Raw genomic sequence first — 14,481 nt, 5'->3', positions numbered from 1 at the left:
ACTTTAAAATACAGAAATGCAGAATATTACTTAGATTTTACATATCATGATTATGAACTAAATTTCCAACTTAGTAAATTTCTTAAAAAAACAGATGAACAGATGAAAAGATTTTGATGAACAAAAACAAATGCTAGGATTTTTTTGTGTTTTGTTTTTCAGATGGGCTCAGTTTTTCATCCATCCACTAATGATCAGAGATGCAATTGACCGTGAAGTTGAAGCTGTTGATAGTGGTAAGAGAAGTGCTTTATATCTTAACGACTATTTCTTGCATTGACTAGGTATTTAGCACATTTATCATTATTATCACTGGACCATTTTATCCTTTTATCATAAAGGGCAAAATTAAAATAAATGTGTCATATTCTTGAACCATTAAAATGTAATTCATTGTAGATTTGAAATAAAATGATAGATTATTGTTTTTCAGTCTAGTTTTTGAGCATTTTACCATAGTGACTAATCTTTTGCAGGACAGTAGCTTAATTCTTTTTTTTTTTTTTTTTTTTTTTATTTATTTTTGAGAGAGGGAGAGAGCGTGAAAGGGGAGGGGCAGAGAGAGAGAGAGGGAGACACAGAATCTGAAGCAGGCTCCAGGCTTAGAGCAGTCAGCACAGAGCCCGATGCTGGGTTGAACCCACTTACAGCGAGATCATGACCTTGCAGAAGTCAGACGCCCAGCCAACTGAGCCACCCAGGTGCCCCAGGACGGTAGCCTAATTCTTAAAGTTAATACCAGGTGTTAAAACTTTAAAAGTTAACATAACTCTTTCTGAATGAAGAGACATTTTCTCTGAAGCTTTAAGTAACATTCTGATACTTAAATAGCTTATACTGGGGGGTGCCTGGGTGGCTTAGTCTATTAAGCTTCTGACTCTTGATTTCAGCTCATGTCATGATCTCACGGTCATGAGATTGAGCCCCATGTCGGGCTCTGCACTGGGTATGGAGTCTGCTTAAGAGTTTCTCTTCCCCTTTTCCTCTGCCCCTCCCCCCTTCAAAATAAACAAATAAATAAATGGTTTATCTTTTGTTAGGTCTATGGCTTGAATTTTGGTAGTTCTGAAAACAGTTGTGATATATTTATGAATAAAGAAACTAAATCCCTGAATAGGAAATGCATTTAATTTTGTTAACAGTTTTTCTTATCTTTAGGATTTAAAGAATGAAGACCATAAGGAAAAACTGTACTTATATAGGGTGAGGCTTCATTACAGAGCCATGCTATAAATACCGTTAATTACAGAGTACTAGTAAATAGCACCACCATAGAATGGCCCTGCTTGCCTTATTTTAGCATTGAAAACAAATAATACTAGACTTGAGGGGACTTTCGGTTCATATAGGTTAGGCTTGGCTTGCCACAGCCTAAGAGGCAGATTTCTGTTCTTGTTTCTCTTCTTTGTCTTAATTCATTGTTGGGTTGTAATAATGACTTACTGCATTCATTAAGAGGAGTAAACTGTAGATGGATAGAAAGAGCCGTCTGCCTGGACGTCAGCAGATTTTTGTTTTACTTATAGAAATTTAACTGACTGTGGCCCTCAACTTATTTGTAAAAGAGGGTGGGACGGAATTGTATTCTTCTTAGCTCTTGTAGCTCCTTACAATCAAGGATTTATTTTCTTCACTTTCCTTATTTGCCTACCACACTATCTCTTTTATCATAGCCCAGATAAGTATTTGTTGAGTGGTTGATAAACCAAAATAACCAAGGAAAACTCTGAAAGTCTTTCTTACTTTTGAAGAAAGCACCTTCTGTCTTAAGTACTTTGAAGTATTTTTCTTCATACAGTTTCTAGATTGGGTTGAAGTGTTGGTGTTCACACAATCTTTAATTTGGTTTTTATAAGTTTAAGTTAGAATATATTTTATTTTGAAATATGCAGAAATACATATATGGACATATACATGTGATATATGTACATACATACACATGTACTAAGTAGTTTTGGTTTAAAATGAACTTAAGGTAAAGGCTTTGTTTTTTTGTTTTTGTTTTGTTCATTTATTTGTTTTGATGATAGGAGACCTAGTTCAATTTGTGACCTGATACAGATAGCTAGATATATGTCATTAGTCACTTAACCTTCTAAGTGTGAAGGGTTTACTTGAGATCAGGGAGATGAAGTTGCTGTTAAGTTGTAACTGGTGTAATAACTTTAGTATTCATTAACGAGTTTTGAAAGCTCAATAATCTGGTGTTGTTTTCTTCTATTCAGCTGTGGTAGTCTTTCTTCTATCATTCTTAACTCATTTGCATGTTTTCAGTTGCCTGCTTGCTTGGATGGCCCATTCCATGTAAGAGGAGTTGAAGGGAGATTCAACTTTCCTGGCAGATTCCTCTTCTCATTTTACTTTTTTAAAAAAATTCCTCTCTACCTGCTTATAAAAAAGATTCTTTCCTGGGTTTTTAATTTATTATGTAGATCTAACTTCATTACTCTTATCACTGTGCCCTGCATTGGCAATCTGTTTTGGGCCTAATCTTTCAAAGGAGTGGTTATACACTTATATTTATAAGCATTTATTTACCCATTGCAGATAGGTGTGTTTAGTGTTTTACAGTTTTCTTGAATACATTTGGTAACAAACTCATGTCAATGTCTATAGGGTAGGTTTTAAAATGGGATTAGCTTATTCCTAAAAGAAGATTGTAGAGGAAAAAAAATGTTCTTAATGATTAGCTTTTTATTTTAGTGATAGTTCATGCTCTCACATAAATATGTGTAATTTCCTACAGAATGTCTTAGTGATTGAGACTGAGGATATGTCCAAAACCTTTTTAATCTAACCAAGTAGCAGAATGTGTTCTCTAAGTGTTCAGATATTTATACTCTATTTTTATCAGTTGTTGTGGATAGATAATTTTTTGTGGAAATGTTTACATGTCTGTTAGCTTCCTTTTGCTACTGAAACAAATGACCAGAAACTTGGTGTCTCAAAATAACACAAATTTGTTTTCTTAAATGTTTGGAGGTCAGAAGTCTAAATTATTTCATTAAGGCTGCATTCCTTTTGGAGGCCATAAGAGAGAAGCTGTTTCCTATCCTTTTCCACTTTCTAGTTACCATCTACATCCCTAGGTTATGGCTCCTTTCTCTATCTTAAGAGTCATCAGAGTAGAATCTTCTCTCCTCTCTGAACTCTGCTTCTGTCCTTAGATCTTTTCTCTGACTTTGATCCTCTTGCCTTTCTCTTATAAGGATCTTTATGATTACATCGGGACCACCCAGATAATCCAGGATAACCTCTCCTTCTCAGGATCCTTAATTTAATTTATACCCACCAAGTTCCTTTTACCATGTAAGGTAACATATTCACACGTTTTAGAGACTAGGATGTGCACATCTTTGGGAACTATTATTCAATCTGCCACACTTAGGAATTGTTTTTCTCATGTTATAGCCATATCTTCATATTTTTTTTACAGTTTTTTTTATTATTTACTTGTTGAAGGTATATATATATATATTGCTGTCTCATTGTTGACTTAGACTTTATGATTTATAACTAAAGTATTTTGAATATGTTTACTTTTGTTTCTTCCTATCCCTACTGTCACCAATTTCTACTCTCTTCAGCAAATATTACAGTGATGGCCCCTAATCAGTTTTCTTGTCTCTACTTTTGCTTTCCTACCACCCATTCTCTACTTTCACAACCAGAATGAACTTACTGAAGTCCAAATCTGATAATGTCACTCTCCTTATTAAACATCTGCAATGCCTTGCCATTACTCCTATGATAAATGATAATAGCTGACAGTTTGAGCACTACTTATGTGCATTATTGTGATTGTTATCCCCATTGTCCTTATTTGACATGTAATGAAACAGGCTTACAGAAGTGAAGTAATTAACTCAAAGTTCCAGAATCAGTCATTTCCCCAATTTTTTTCAAAAACTGTGTCTGTTTTTCAGAGGTGCCATAACCTCCTTCTAAGTTTTTTCTCCTTAAAATGTTGTACACACTCCCATTTCTCCTTCCGTTCCTATTTCCTAGAAGACCCTAGTTTGTCCCTCAGTACTCAGCTTGAGTCATTCTGTGGAAAACCTTCCTGAGCCTCCCCCTTACCCAAAATAAATTCACACACAAATAAGACAAAATTAGGTTAAGTGACAGCCCTTATATATATTTAAATTACTCTATGCATTTTAGCACTTACCCATAGCAAACTGTAATTTCTACTGACCCTAAGCTCTTATGATTATTAAACTACTCCACTGGCCTCTGTGCTGCCTTTGAATTCATTAAAATATTTCTTGTCTTAAAGCCTTTGAATTTATAATTTCGATACCTGGAAAACTTCCCCAAAACTTCTTATGACATCATTCTCACTTTATTTAGATTTTGCTCACTTGTCACCACCTTAGGCCTTTTATGGCCTGTTGTCACTTTCCATTCTCTTACACGGTTTTATTTTTCTTCTAGCACCTACCACTGACATTATGTCTAGAATCTGTTTGTTTTAGTTATTGTTTATCTCCTCTACTAGAATGTAAACTCTTTGAGGGCAGGGACTGGGTCCATTTTTTTTTTTTTTTTTCACATTTCTGCCTCTAGCAACTGGTTCAGTACTACCTGCCTCATAGAAGATGTTCAGTGAGTAATTGTTGAAGCAATATATCTTGTCTTATTTCTTATCAAAAGCCTATGAACTAAGTACCAGTAACTCTATTTTATAGATGCAGAAATAGAATCAGGAAAGTTAGGTAACATCCTATCCTCAAGGTTGTACAGCGTAGTAAATGGCAGAATTGGATTCTAGACAAGATATTTCTGACTTCAAAGTGATTGTTCTGAACAATTAATATTTTATTAATGACACAGCTGGTTTTAGAGGAAATTTAAACAGTATGTATGACAGAGTTCCCAGGTAATGAGAAATTTGCTTTAACATCTTATTAAAGCACTTTATCAGTAAATTCTTGGACATAGCATCCTAGAATTGAAACCTTCAGATCATTAACTATCTTGTTTCATTTGAAAATAAAGGAAAACCTCTAGGAAGGTGCATTGACTGCCTAAAGATACAGAATGTGTTAAATCATAGAGCCTGACCTGGGTCATTGAGTTCTCCACTTCAGTCTTATAACACACAATTCATAAAATTAATTTTTGTTACTTCATTACTTTCAGTCCTGTGCAGTTCATTTCTTGAATTTCTAATAAGAAAGCAAATACTGAATTTATTTTATTAAAAGTGTTTCTTTAAAACTGACAGAATATCAACTTGCAAGACCTTCTGATGCAAACAGAAAGGAAATGTTGTTTGGAAGCCTTGCTAGACCTGGACATCCTATGGGGAAATTTTTTTGGGGTAAGATGCTTTATACCTTCATCTTCTTTCTCTCCCCTCCCCCTCCTCCGTCTCTTCCCTCTCCTCTCTCTTCTTCTCCACCTCCTCCTCCTCCTCCTCTTCCTTCTTCTTTTGGCAGAAGTGTTATTTTTTTAATTTAAATTTTAATTAACATACAGTGCAATCTTGGTTTCAGGATTAGATTATTTTCTAATTGAGGAAGATTGAGAATATGCAAAGTTGATTAAGAATGGAAGACTGTGAAAGCAGAGTAGCTGGGCACCTTTTAGGATTGATAGGCAGCTTCTCAAATAGAAAGTGGTTGAGCATGCATGTATTTGGTTTTCTGACATTAGGTATATCAAGAATAGCCCTTAATGTTTTGTGAATGCTTTTTGAGTGCCAGATACTCTGCTAACACTACATGAATTACCTCATTTGATCATTGTTAACATTGTTATGAGCTGGGTCCCATTATCATATCCATTTAAAGATAAAGAAACAGGTTCAGGGAAGTTATTTAATTTGCTTAAATCACACGGTGTTGGGTGTGAGATTTGAACCTCTATTTTTATATGATTATAAAGTCTGTGCTCTACCCCAACCTGGTATTTCCCTTTATCAACAGAGATTCAGCAATGTGACCAAATTTTGTTTAAATGGTAAGCTGTTTAAATGGTATGTTTTTTATAATGGTTTTTTCTTAGTGTTAGAATTCAATTATAGCCTTATATTAATGCTTTGACTGTAAGGTAGAATCTGAGATGAGTTGATCTAAATAGTACTTCATTCAAAGGCTGTTCTGCTTCCCTGTATATCTTGTACAGTTATATGCAATTTATATGACAGCCTTGCTTTATGTGGTTTATTTTTAAGGATTATGTAGAATATTATTAAAATAATTCAGAGATAAAACCTGAATCGGATGCTAGACTAATGATTAAGAGAAGAAGCTGAAGACAATTACTGTTGTTAAGGTATTGCCAATTGGAGATTAATTCCTTATGTGTTAAAATACACTTCAGAATTGTTTCTTTTGAATTTTTGTCCTATATTGATATTATTGTTATGCATTGATTCTATATTCTTGAGTCACTTAGGTTCATTAGTTATGTATCAGTAGCAGAGCATGCATTTTTGGTATAGAGGCTTTTGACAAAGTAAACATACTTAAAATATTTTAATTTTAGTGTGGTTCAAAGTAAACTACTTATTTCTGTGATGTTTTTCATCTTTTTTTTTACAGGAAATGCTGAGACACTGAAACATGAGCCAAAAAGGAATAATATTGATACACATGCTAGATTGAGAGAATTCTGGATGCGTTACTATTCTGCTCATTACATGACTTTAGTGGTTCAATCCAAAGGTAGTATATTGTCTTTTATGGCCCTTAGAATTATGTTGAAGTAGTGCTTTCTTAGGATTTGTTTGCCTTGATTAGTGTTGCAGGGTATTATTAATTATTTTAGTGCTTGACCTTAATATGACCTAAAGGAAGTCAGGGTTTGGAAAAGTCACATAGCAAGTGGCACAGCTTAGCAATCACAAAATCATCTGATTCTCAGGCAAATGTTTTTTTCTTTTATAGACATAGGTCTTATCTCTAGGCTGGTCTATGAGCTTACTGATGTTCTAATAGGCCATGAATTGGTCTTTTAGGTCACATTTAGTTGCTGCCTCTGTAAACTCTGACAGAGCAAGGTGCCTGTCTTTTCATCTTTACGTAGGGTCCAGTAAAATGGCATGATTAATTGAAATCCATCATGGTGATAATAGCAAAATGTAAAATACTGATCAGTACTTCTTTTCCTTCTTGTATCATTATCTTCAGCAATTTGTGTTAACTTTTTATCGTTAAAGAAATCATGGTAGCTTTCTTTTGTTTTCTTTACACTTCAGGAAGTTGCCAAACTTCTTTTTGACATATACTATAGTTTGCACATTTAATTTTGAAAAAGTAATCTTCTCACCCTATGACTCTCCTTTTCATGAGATTTTGTTCTTTCGTTGTCAAAATTGAAATTGAAGCTGACCTGGCACTTAAATATGAAACATTTTTACATTTAGGATCAAAATTAGTCCACTAAAAGTTGATTTGAGTCTAAAGCTATGGCTATAGAATGGTAGATTCTTTTGTTCAGACTACAGACGTGTATCTAAATTCCTTTTACAACATTTGTTAAAATAGGCAGTTCCATATTCAGTATATAATTTACAGTTTTTAATTCCTATTTCCAAGTGCGTCACAAACACGCATTTTTCTTCAACTATGTATTGTTTCCTTTATTAATGCTTGTTGCAAATTTCTAAAATAAACCCTAGATATTTGATAAGAGAACCTTATACAATTTAAATTCAATTGTTTTTTAAGCTTTAGCATTTATCCATTTAAGAGTTGAATATCTATATATATATATATAGTATAGAATAAATTCAGAACTTGATTAGTCTAATTTGTATCTTGTGTTTTACATAATAGGGCATCTCTTGAAAATTAGTGAAACTTGTGTCTGGTGGAAGTACAAATACTATTCGGTAATAGTAATGAGTCAGTGGGATAAAGGAAAAAGGTTTCTTTTTGTACCAAGATCTGCTTTTAAAAAGAATTTTGTATGAAATACAGGAATCAAAAGAAGATAGAGATCATATTATATGCAACCTAAGAGGAAGACTTACAGATTAAAACCTCAGCAAGTATAAATTAATGTGAAATAAATGGAATGTTGACAGTACTAATGAAATCCTGAGAAAGAATGATCAGTATAGTGTGGATTAATTGGGAGCAACCTTCCTAGAAGGATTAAGTTTTAGAATGGAGTAGGAGGATGGAGATATTTTTACACTTGGCTCTCCACAGTAGCCTAGTGATAAACAAAAACTTTCCTTTTTTTTTATAAAACAAAACAAAACAAAACAAAACAAAAACTTGTGTACGTTTTCTAACTTTACCAGCTAGAAATACAGGAGTCTAATAAAATTATGTGTCTTAAGGTTTTCTTAACTATTGTTTTTGTTGTTGTTGCTACTTATTACTGGTTAAGGAGTGGCAAGTAATGCCCAAATTAAAGTATCCCTTTGTTTTATACCTAAAGATTTTATACCTAAATCTAATTGCATTTCTTCCTTCAATAACAACATTGTATTTCCCTGTCTCCTACCTGCCCTCCCCAAAGAAACACTGGATACTTTGGAAAAGTGGGTGACTGAAATCTTCTCTCAGATACCAAACAAGTAAGACATTAATTTTCATAAACCATATGCTTTAAAGAATTAAAGAGGCATCTTCTTGTATGAATCCTAGAGGTGGTCCCCCCACCCCTCCTGCCTGGGGAAGGGGTGTTATTTTTTAAACAGGTGATTAAGACCTAAAATGGTTTAGCAAGATCACATAGCTTTTTGATTGGGAAACCAAGATGAGAGCCCAAGTTTCCATAATGTCTGTAGTTCAAAATTTATAAGCTTGCAATCTTACAGTAAGTAATAATTCTGAAGAATTTATGGCTCTTTCTCCTTTTACAGTTATTAAGAGTTTTTCTGTTACTGTGTAGAGTGTTTGACACTGTGTTTTGAAAGCAAGTATTATATCGAGAGGCAGCCTATATATACACTTGTATACCCTGCCTCAGAACAAATTTTGTTCTGAAAGTTTTTTTTTGTTTTTGTTTTTTTTTAGTATTTATTTATTTTTGAGATAGAGACAGAGCGTAAGCAGGGAAGGGACAGAGAGAGAGACACAGAATCCAAACAAAGCTCCAGATTCTAAGCTATCAATACAGAGCCTGACGTGGGGCTTGAACTCACCAGCCGTGAGATCGGGACCTGAGCCAAAGTCAGACACTTAACTGACTAAGCCACCCAGGCGCCCCTGAAAGTTTGATTTTTAAGTCTGTTGTTTGGAACTTGGATTGCTTTCCTCCATAAAATAAATAATCTTGTAGGTGATGATTGACTTTCCATACAAGCTAAAAAGTCTGTTTCATATATTTGAACCAAATTATCTTTTATTAGAAATTGTATATAGAGTTCCAGTTCAAATAACTACTACTTTTTATCTACCTCAAATTCTTCAAAATAATAGTTATTTAAAATACGTTTTATTGCTACATTTTTGTTACAAAGAATATAAAAAATAAATTCGGAAGTACTTAAGTCCTTTTTTCTACTCCTAAGTAGTTTGCATTTTAATACAATAAATGAAAAGTTTTTTTCTTGCATCAGGTGAGTAAGCTAGATTTCTTCCAGTTCCTCATTCCAGGGCATAATTTAAGTTTATGAAAGAAAAATTCACTATGAAAATGTTAGAATATTGTAGTAACAGCTGAATGATTATTATTAACTTGGCTTTATGTAAATTTCCATTGATAATTAGCAGTACTTTTATGTATGGAAAAATAATGAAAGTCATGCCATAGTTGTAGGGTTGTTTTGTTTGGTTTTGGTTGTTTTGATAAGAAATGAGTATGAGCTATGGAAATGTTAAATGGCAGATTGAAATGTGTTTTACTGTGAAACTTTGCCAATAAAATCAGAGGTATATTGATTGGAGAGATTCATTAGGTCCTGTCAATCCCTGATAAGCACTTCTAGAAATTCTCTTAAATAATACTCACTAATAACTTTGGTTCTAAAAAATCTTCTAGGTATTTAATAATAATTCATATTGACCATGTTTTAGAAGAAATAGTTAATATCTTCAACCACATGAGAAGCCTCCAGAAGGAAAGGCCATGTCTTTTAAATACCACAATGCCTAATACAGTGCTTCATACCTAATAATTATTTCATATATATTTGTTGAATTAAAAAAAATATCTCTAGTATGTTTTCTTTCTGAAGTAGCTTTATACAGGAGGAGAATTGAAGTTGAATGGGGCTGATAGAGGTAGTAAATATTGGGCAGGGAGGCCCCTTCAATTGTTTTCTGTCTCCCATGAGTTTTAAAGGCATTTGAATTACTAGGACTGAGGTTGACATGACAGTTCAGGATTTTGTGGCTTTGTTGCCATCTATTTGCTTATGCCTAGAATGCTTTTCAGCCAGGAGTATATAGAATAGATTATAATTATAAATACCTATCAGTTAGGCATCCCTAAAGATACTGCTTATAAAGGCTTTTGCCAATTAAATTTTAATGTATGTGTTTTATTTTCAGTGGGTTACCCAAACCAAACTTTGGCCATTTAACGGATCCATTTGACACACCAGCATTTAACAAACTTTATAGAGGTTCGTGAACCAAAGGTTTAAAACTGTTTGAAATAACTTCAGCGCATTCTCTAAAACATAATTGAGGCTGCCAATTTTCTTTGAAAATGATAACAGAAAGTATAGCTGGGTTGGAAAGGAAGTATAAGGACAGAGGAGATCCAATTAGTGACAGGCCAGTAACTGGCAGCAGATTGGTCTGCTACCCTGCTGCTACTTGAGTCTGTTTCATGCTTTGTCCCTGTTTTCTCCTTGTTCTTTTTTATTCTTTGGTTTTTGTTTCTTTCCTATTTCATTTAATCTATGCTCTGCTCTTTATTACCTTTAAAAAGAGAAAAATACAGGATGGATAAGACTTTCAAATTATTTCCTTTTATCTTAATTATAAAAACAATTTTGTTAAATGAAGAAAAATAAAAGTAAAAATGAAGTGTAAAGAAATAGGGGGGAAAGTCACCCTTAAAGCTTACCACGTAGAGAAGTCATTTTTGCAAATTTCCTTTTGACAAAGTTTCTATAGGTATATTTTAACATACTCGAGATCATAAAATATGTACACTTCTATCTTTTGCTTTTTTTCATTTAATATGGGTAATAATTTCCCAATGAGCTCTGCTATCATTTACTTAATAATTTGCCCATAGTGAATATTGCAGAAATATTCTTTTATTTTTTTATTTTTTTTAATGTTTATTTTTGAGAGAGAGAGAGAGAGAGAGAGAGAGAGGATGAGCAGGGGAGGGGCAGAGAGAGAGAGGGAGACACAGAATCCCAAGCAGGCTCCAGGCTCCGAGCTGTCAGCACAGAGCCCGACACGGGGCTCGAACCCACGGACTGTGAGATCATGACCTGAGCCGAAGTCGGACGCTCAACCGACTGAGCCACCCAGGCGCCCCCAGAAATATTCCTAATTCAGCTTTTCTCTTTCTTTGATCTTTTTAACATGGCAGGTGTTTTTTTCTTTTTTTCCTGATTGCTTAGGTATTTCCTCCACTTCCTCCTTCACCCCATTGGCTGTCTCTCTCCTCTTCCCTTTCTTTGATCAATGGCTTTTTGTCACACCTTTTATCTGCCTTCTGTTCCATTCTATCTAAGCTGACTCTTCCCAGAGACAACTTATTTTCAGTTGTAGTTTTTTTATCCATGTTTTCTCCACCTGTGAAACCAAATTGAAGAGAAATTTCTAAAAATTGCGCTATTCAAATTGGAAAATTGGCAACTTGAAATAATAATTGCATTGTATTTAACCTTCCCCTGTTTATTGGAGGATGAAATATATTGCAGTAAAAAATCGTGTAGCATAACAAAAATTATGGAGGGACACTTATATCTGTTTTTCTGAAAAATATTTTTGTTTAGTTGTTCCAATCAGGAAAATTCATGCTCTGACCATCACATGGGCGCTTCCCCCTCAACAGCAACATTACAGGTAAGAGTTGAAGGGCAAATTTACTCTAGTACATACTGAATGAGAGTCATATTTTTAAAGAATACTAAATGGTTTAAATTTGAGTGTTCTGTAATGTGATAAACTGGGACTTCACTACTTCTAGAGTTTTCAAACTGTGCTGTATATTTTAATGTCTTCTGGGATAAAAACTAGAGTTTTCTTACAGCTGGTTACCTCTTCTGAGTCTTTGAAATTAAGTATCTTTGTACGAGTGCTAACTTTTGTAATTAATTTCTTTAGTACTTTGAGTACAAAAATATATTAGCTTATGATTTATTTGTCAGGGGTGATCATTTAGTTTGATTTTTTTTAATGTTTTATTTTTGAGAGAGAGAGGGACAGAATGAGGGAGACACAGAATCTGAAGCAGGTTCCAGATCAGACGCTTAAACGAATGAGCCACCCAGGCTCCCCTCAATTTGATCTTGTTAAAAGTAAAGTTAAATAATTTTGAGCCTAGAATATGACTACAGCTGAAATCTTAAGGACCTACACATTTGAGGTGGTAATGAGTTAGGGAAGATTTATTCAGATTAGGAAAACATTTCAACTGAGCAGTATAGCTTGAGCTAAGATGTTTTTTAAAGATCAGTCAATGCCTACAAATACTTTTCTGATTAAAAACAAATGCTAATGAACTGATAAAAGTTTACCTTGTTTTTTTTTAAACCATTACCAACAAAACCAAACCATAAGAATAAACACACAAGCAGAAGTAATGTTGCTTAAGTTCAGTAAAAAATTTTTTCACATGTGATAGAATATTCAAACATCCCATCAAAGAATGATACCATTCTCACTTACAGTGAGAAAGTAGAGGACATGTGTATTGTCTACTTGCTTTTGGTGCAAGGATAATACAGGAAAAAGCAGTGTACATTGATTGTGTAGTTATGGTAGATTGTGCCCAAAAGTGTTAAAATTCTTATGTGCATATTATTTAATTTTGAGAGAGAGAGAAAGAGAACATGTGTGTGTGAGCAGGGGAGGGGCAGAGAGGGAGGGAGACAATCCCAGGTAGGGGATTCTGACGTGAGATCTCACAGGCTGTGAGAACTTGACTTGAGCCAAAATCAAGAGTTGGAGACTTAACCGGCTCAGCCACCTACACGCTCCTATTATATGCATATTTAAAAGTTTTTACTATAAAAATAATACTTGTAAAATATTAAAATAGGACAAAAGAGTATTTAGTAAAAAGTAAAGCTGTGCTTCCCCATTTCTTTGTTTCCTAAAAGGCCCAACATTAATAGTTTCTTATATATCTTTCAGACATTAAAACTGAATATGAAACATACCTTTTTTTATGAAAATGAAATCATACTGTATATACTATTCCTCCTTTTTTGGGGTAATGCTTAGTTTTCTAATTTAACAAAGGCTTATTTGTCCTCTTATTGATTACTAAGGTGGATTCATTGTAGAAATCCTGAAAATCACTGAAAAGTAGAAAAAAAAGTCATTCATGATTGTCTTTTCCAAAGAATGTTAAAATTTCTATATGTTTTCATCCAGTTATTATTTTTTATGGACTGTTTGTTTTAATGTGACTTTCATCATGAATCTTTTCAAATCTCTACGTGAATTAGCCTTTTGAGGGACCCATTTTGTTTTTACAAAAAAGCAAATTTTATCCCTACAGAGTTACAAATACAAAACCGTTAGTTCGGATGCAGATACTGTGTAATCTACTGAGTTCATTCTTTAATGTACTTCCCTTACATCAGTCTTAGGATAGGTGTAATTCAAATTCATATTTTAAACAATCTTATGTGGGGTTTGGGAATTGCTTAATGTAGTTGAGATCATTATATTATATCTTGGTTTTTTAAAGAGTTTACTGAATATAATTCTGTAAACTAACTTTAAAATTTAAGAATTCTTAGATTTTCTAACTTTATTTTTCTATATATTTTTGTTTTGGTGGAAATACATTTATGAAATTATAGCAGAAGTCAGTGGGAAAAGACAATTTAAATAATATATATACAACTACTCAGATTTTAAAGTATGTTGTTATATAATGTAGCATTTTTATACCTCTTGCACTTATATTACATTGTCATGAACACTCTATGAGTAAGTAGTTGGCCAAGTGAAGAGAAAAAGAAAAATACAATGAAGTTAAGTCTCTTGTTCAGGATCATGCATTTACTTAAAGGAAAAACTAAAACTAAATGCTAGATTATCTGACCCATAAAGCAACACATTTATTTTTACCACAGAGCCTGATGCAATACTGAAAGCTTTTCAGATACTGAGTGATTCATTATCTGTATTAGGTTCTAAAATGATAAGTAATGTATGTAGTTTCCATTTTGGGTGAAACAAAAATGAAAGATTTTACCATGAAAAGAAGTTTGAGTGTCCAAGAGAAAAAGCAGTAGTCTTAATTTTGGAATGATTATACTCATTCAGTGATTTCAAATAAAGAAGTTAAATTTTACCATGTTTTCTGTTTTTATCCTGCTATTGTCAAATTAATAATAATTTCATGTGTGGTGGAATTTATGTGATA

At 33.4% G+C, this 14,481-nt stretch overlaps 1 protein-coding gene across 3 annotated transcripts in view; it reads left to right on the top strand.

The window, feature by feature from the left end:
• NRDC (nardilysin convertase) overlaps positions 1-14,481 on the top strand; it is a 101,825-nt gene that overhangs the window by 59,991 nt on the left and 27,353 nt on the right. For all 3 annotated transcript variants that reach the window (XM_006934740.5, XM_006934739.5, XR_002160860.3), the window contains 6 exons: positions 163-236; positions 5,231-5,326; positions 6,552-6,674; positions 8,482-8,539; positions 10,461-10,534; positions 11,873-11,942. In XM_006934740.5, coding sequence (XP_006934802.1) covers positions 163-236; positions 5,231-5,326; positions 6,552-6,674; positions 8,482-8,539; positions 10,461-10,534; positions 11,873-11,942 — 495 coding nt within the window. The remainder of the gene's footprint in view (positions 1-162; positions 237-5,230; positions 5,327-6,551; positions 6,675-8,481; positions 8,540-10,460; positions 10,535-11,872; positions 11,943-14,481) is intronic.

This window comes from Felis catus, chromosome C1 (assembly GCF_018350175.1).
Source record: "Felis catus isolate Fca126 chromosome C1, F.catus_Fca126_mat1.0, whole genome shotgun sequence".
NCBI classification, from domain to species: Eukaryota; Metazoa; Chordata; class Mammalia; order Carnivora; family Felidae; genus Felis; species Felis catus.
Note: the sequence above shows the minus strand (reverse complement) of the source record. Positions and strands in the feature narration are given on the sequence as shown.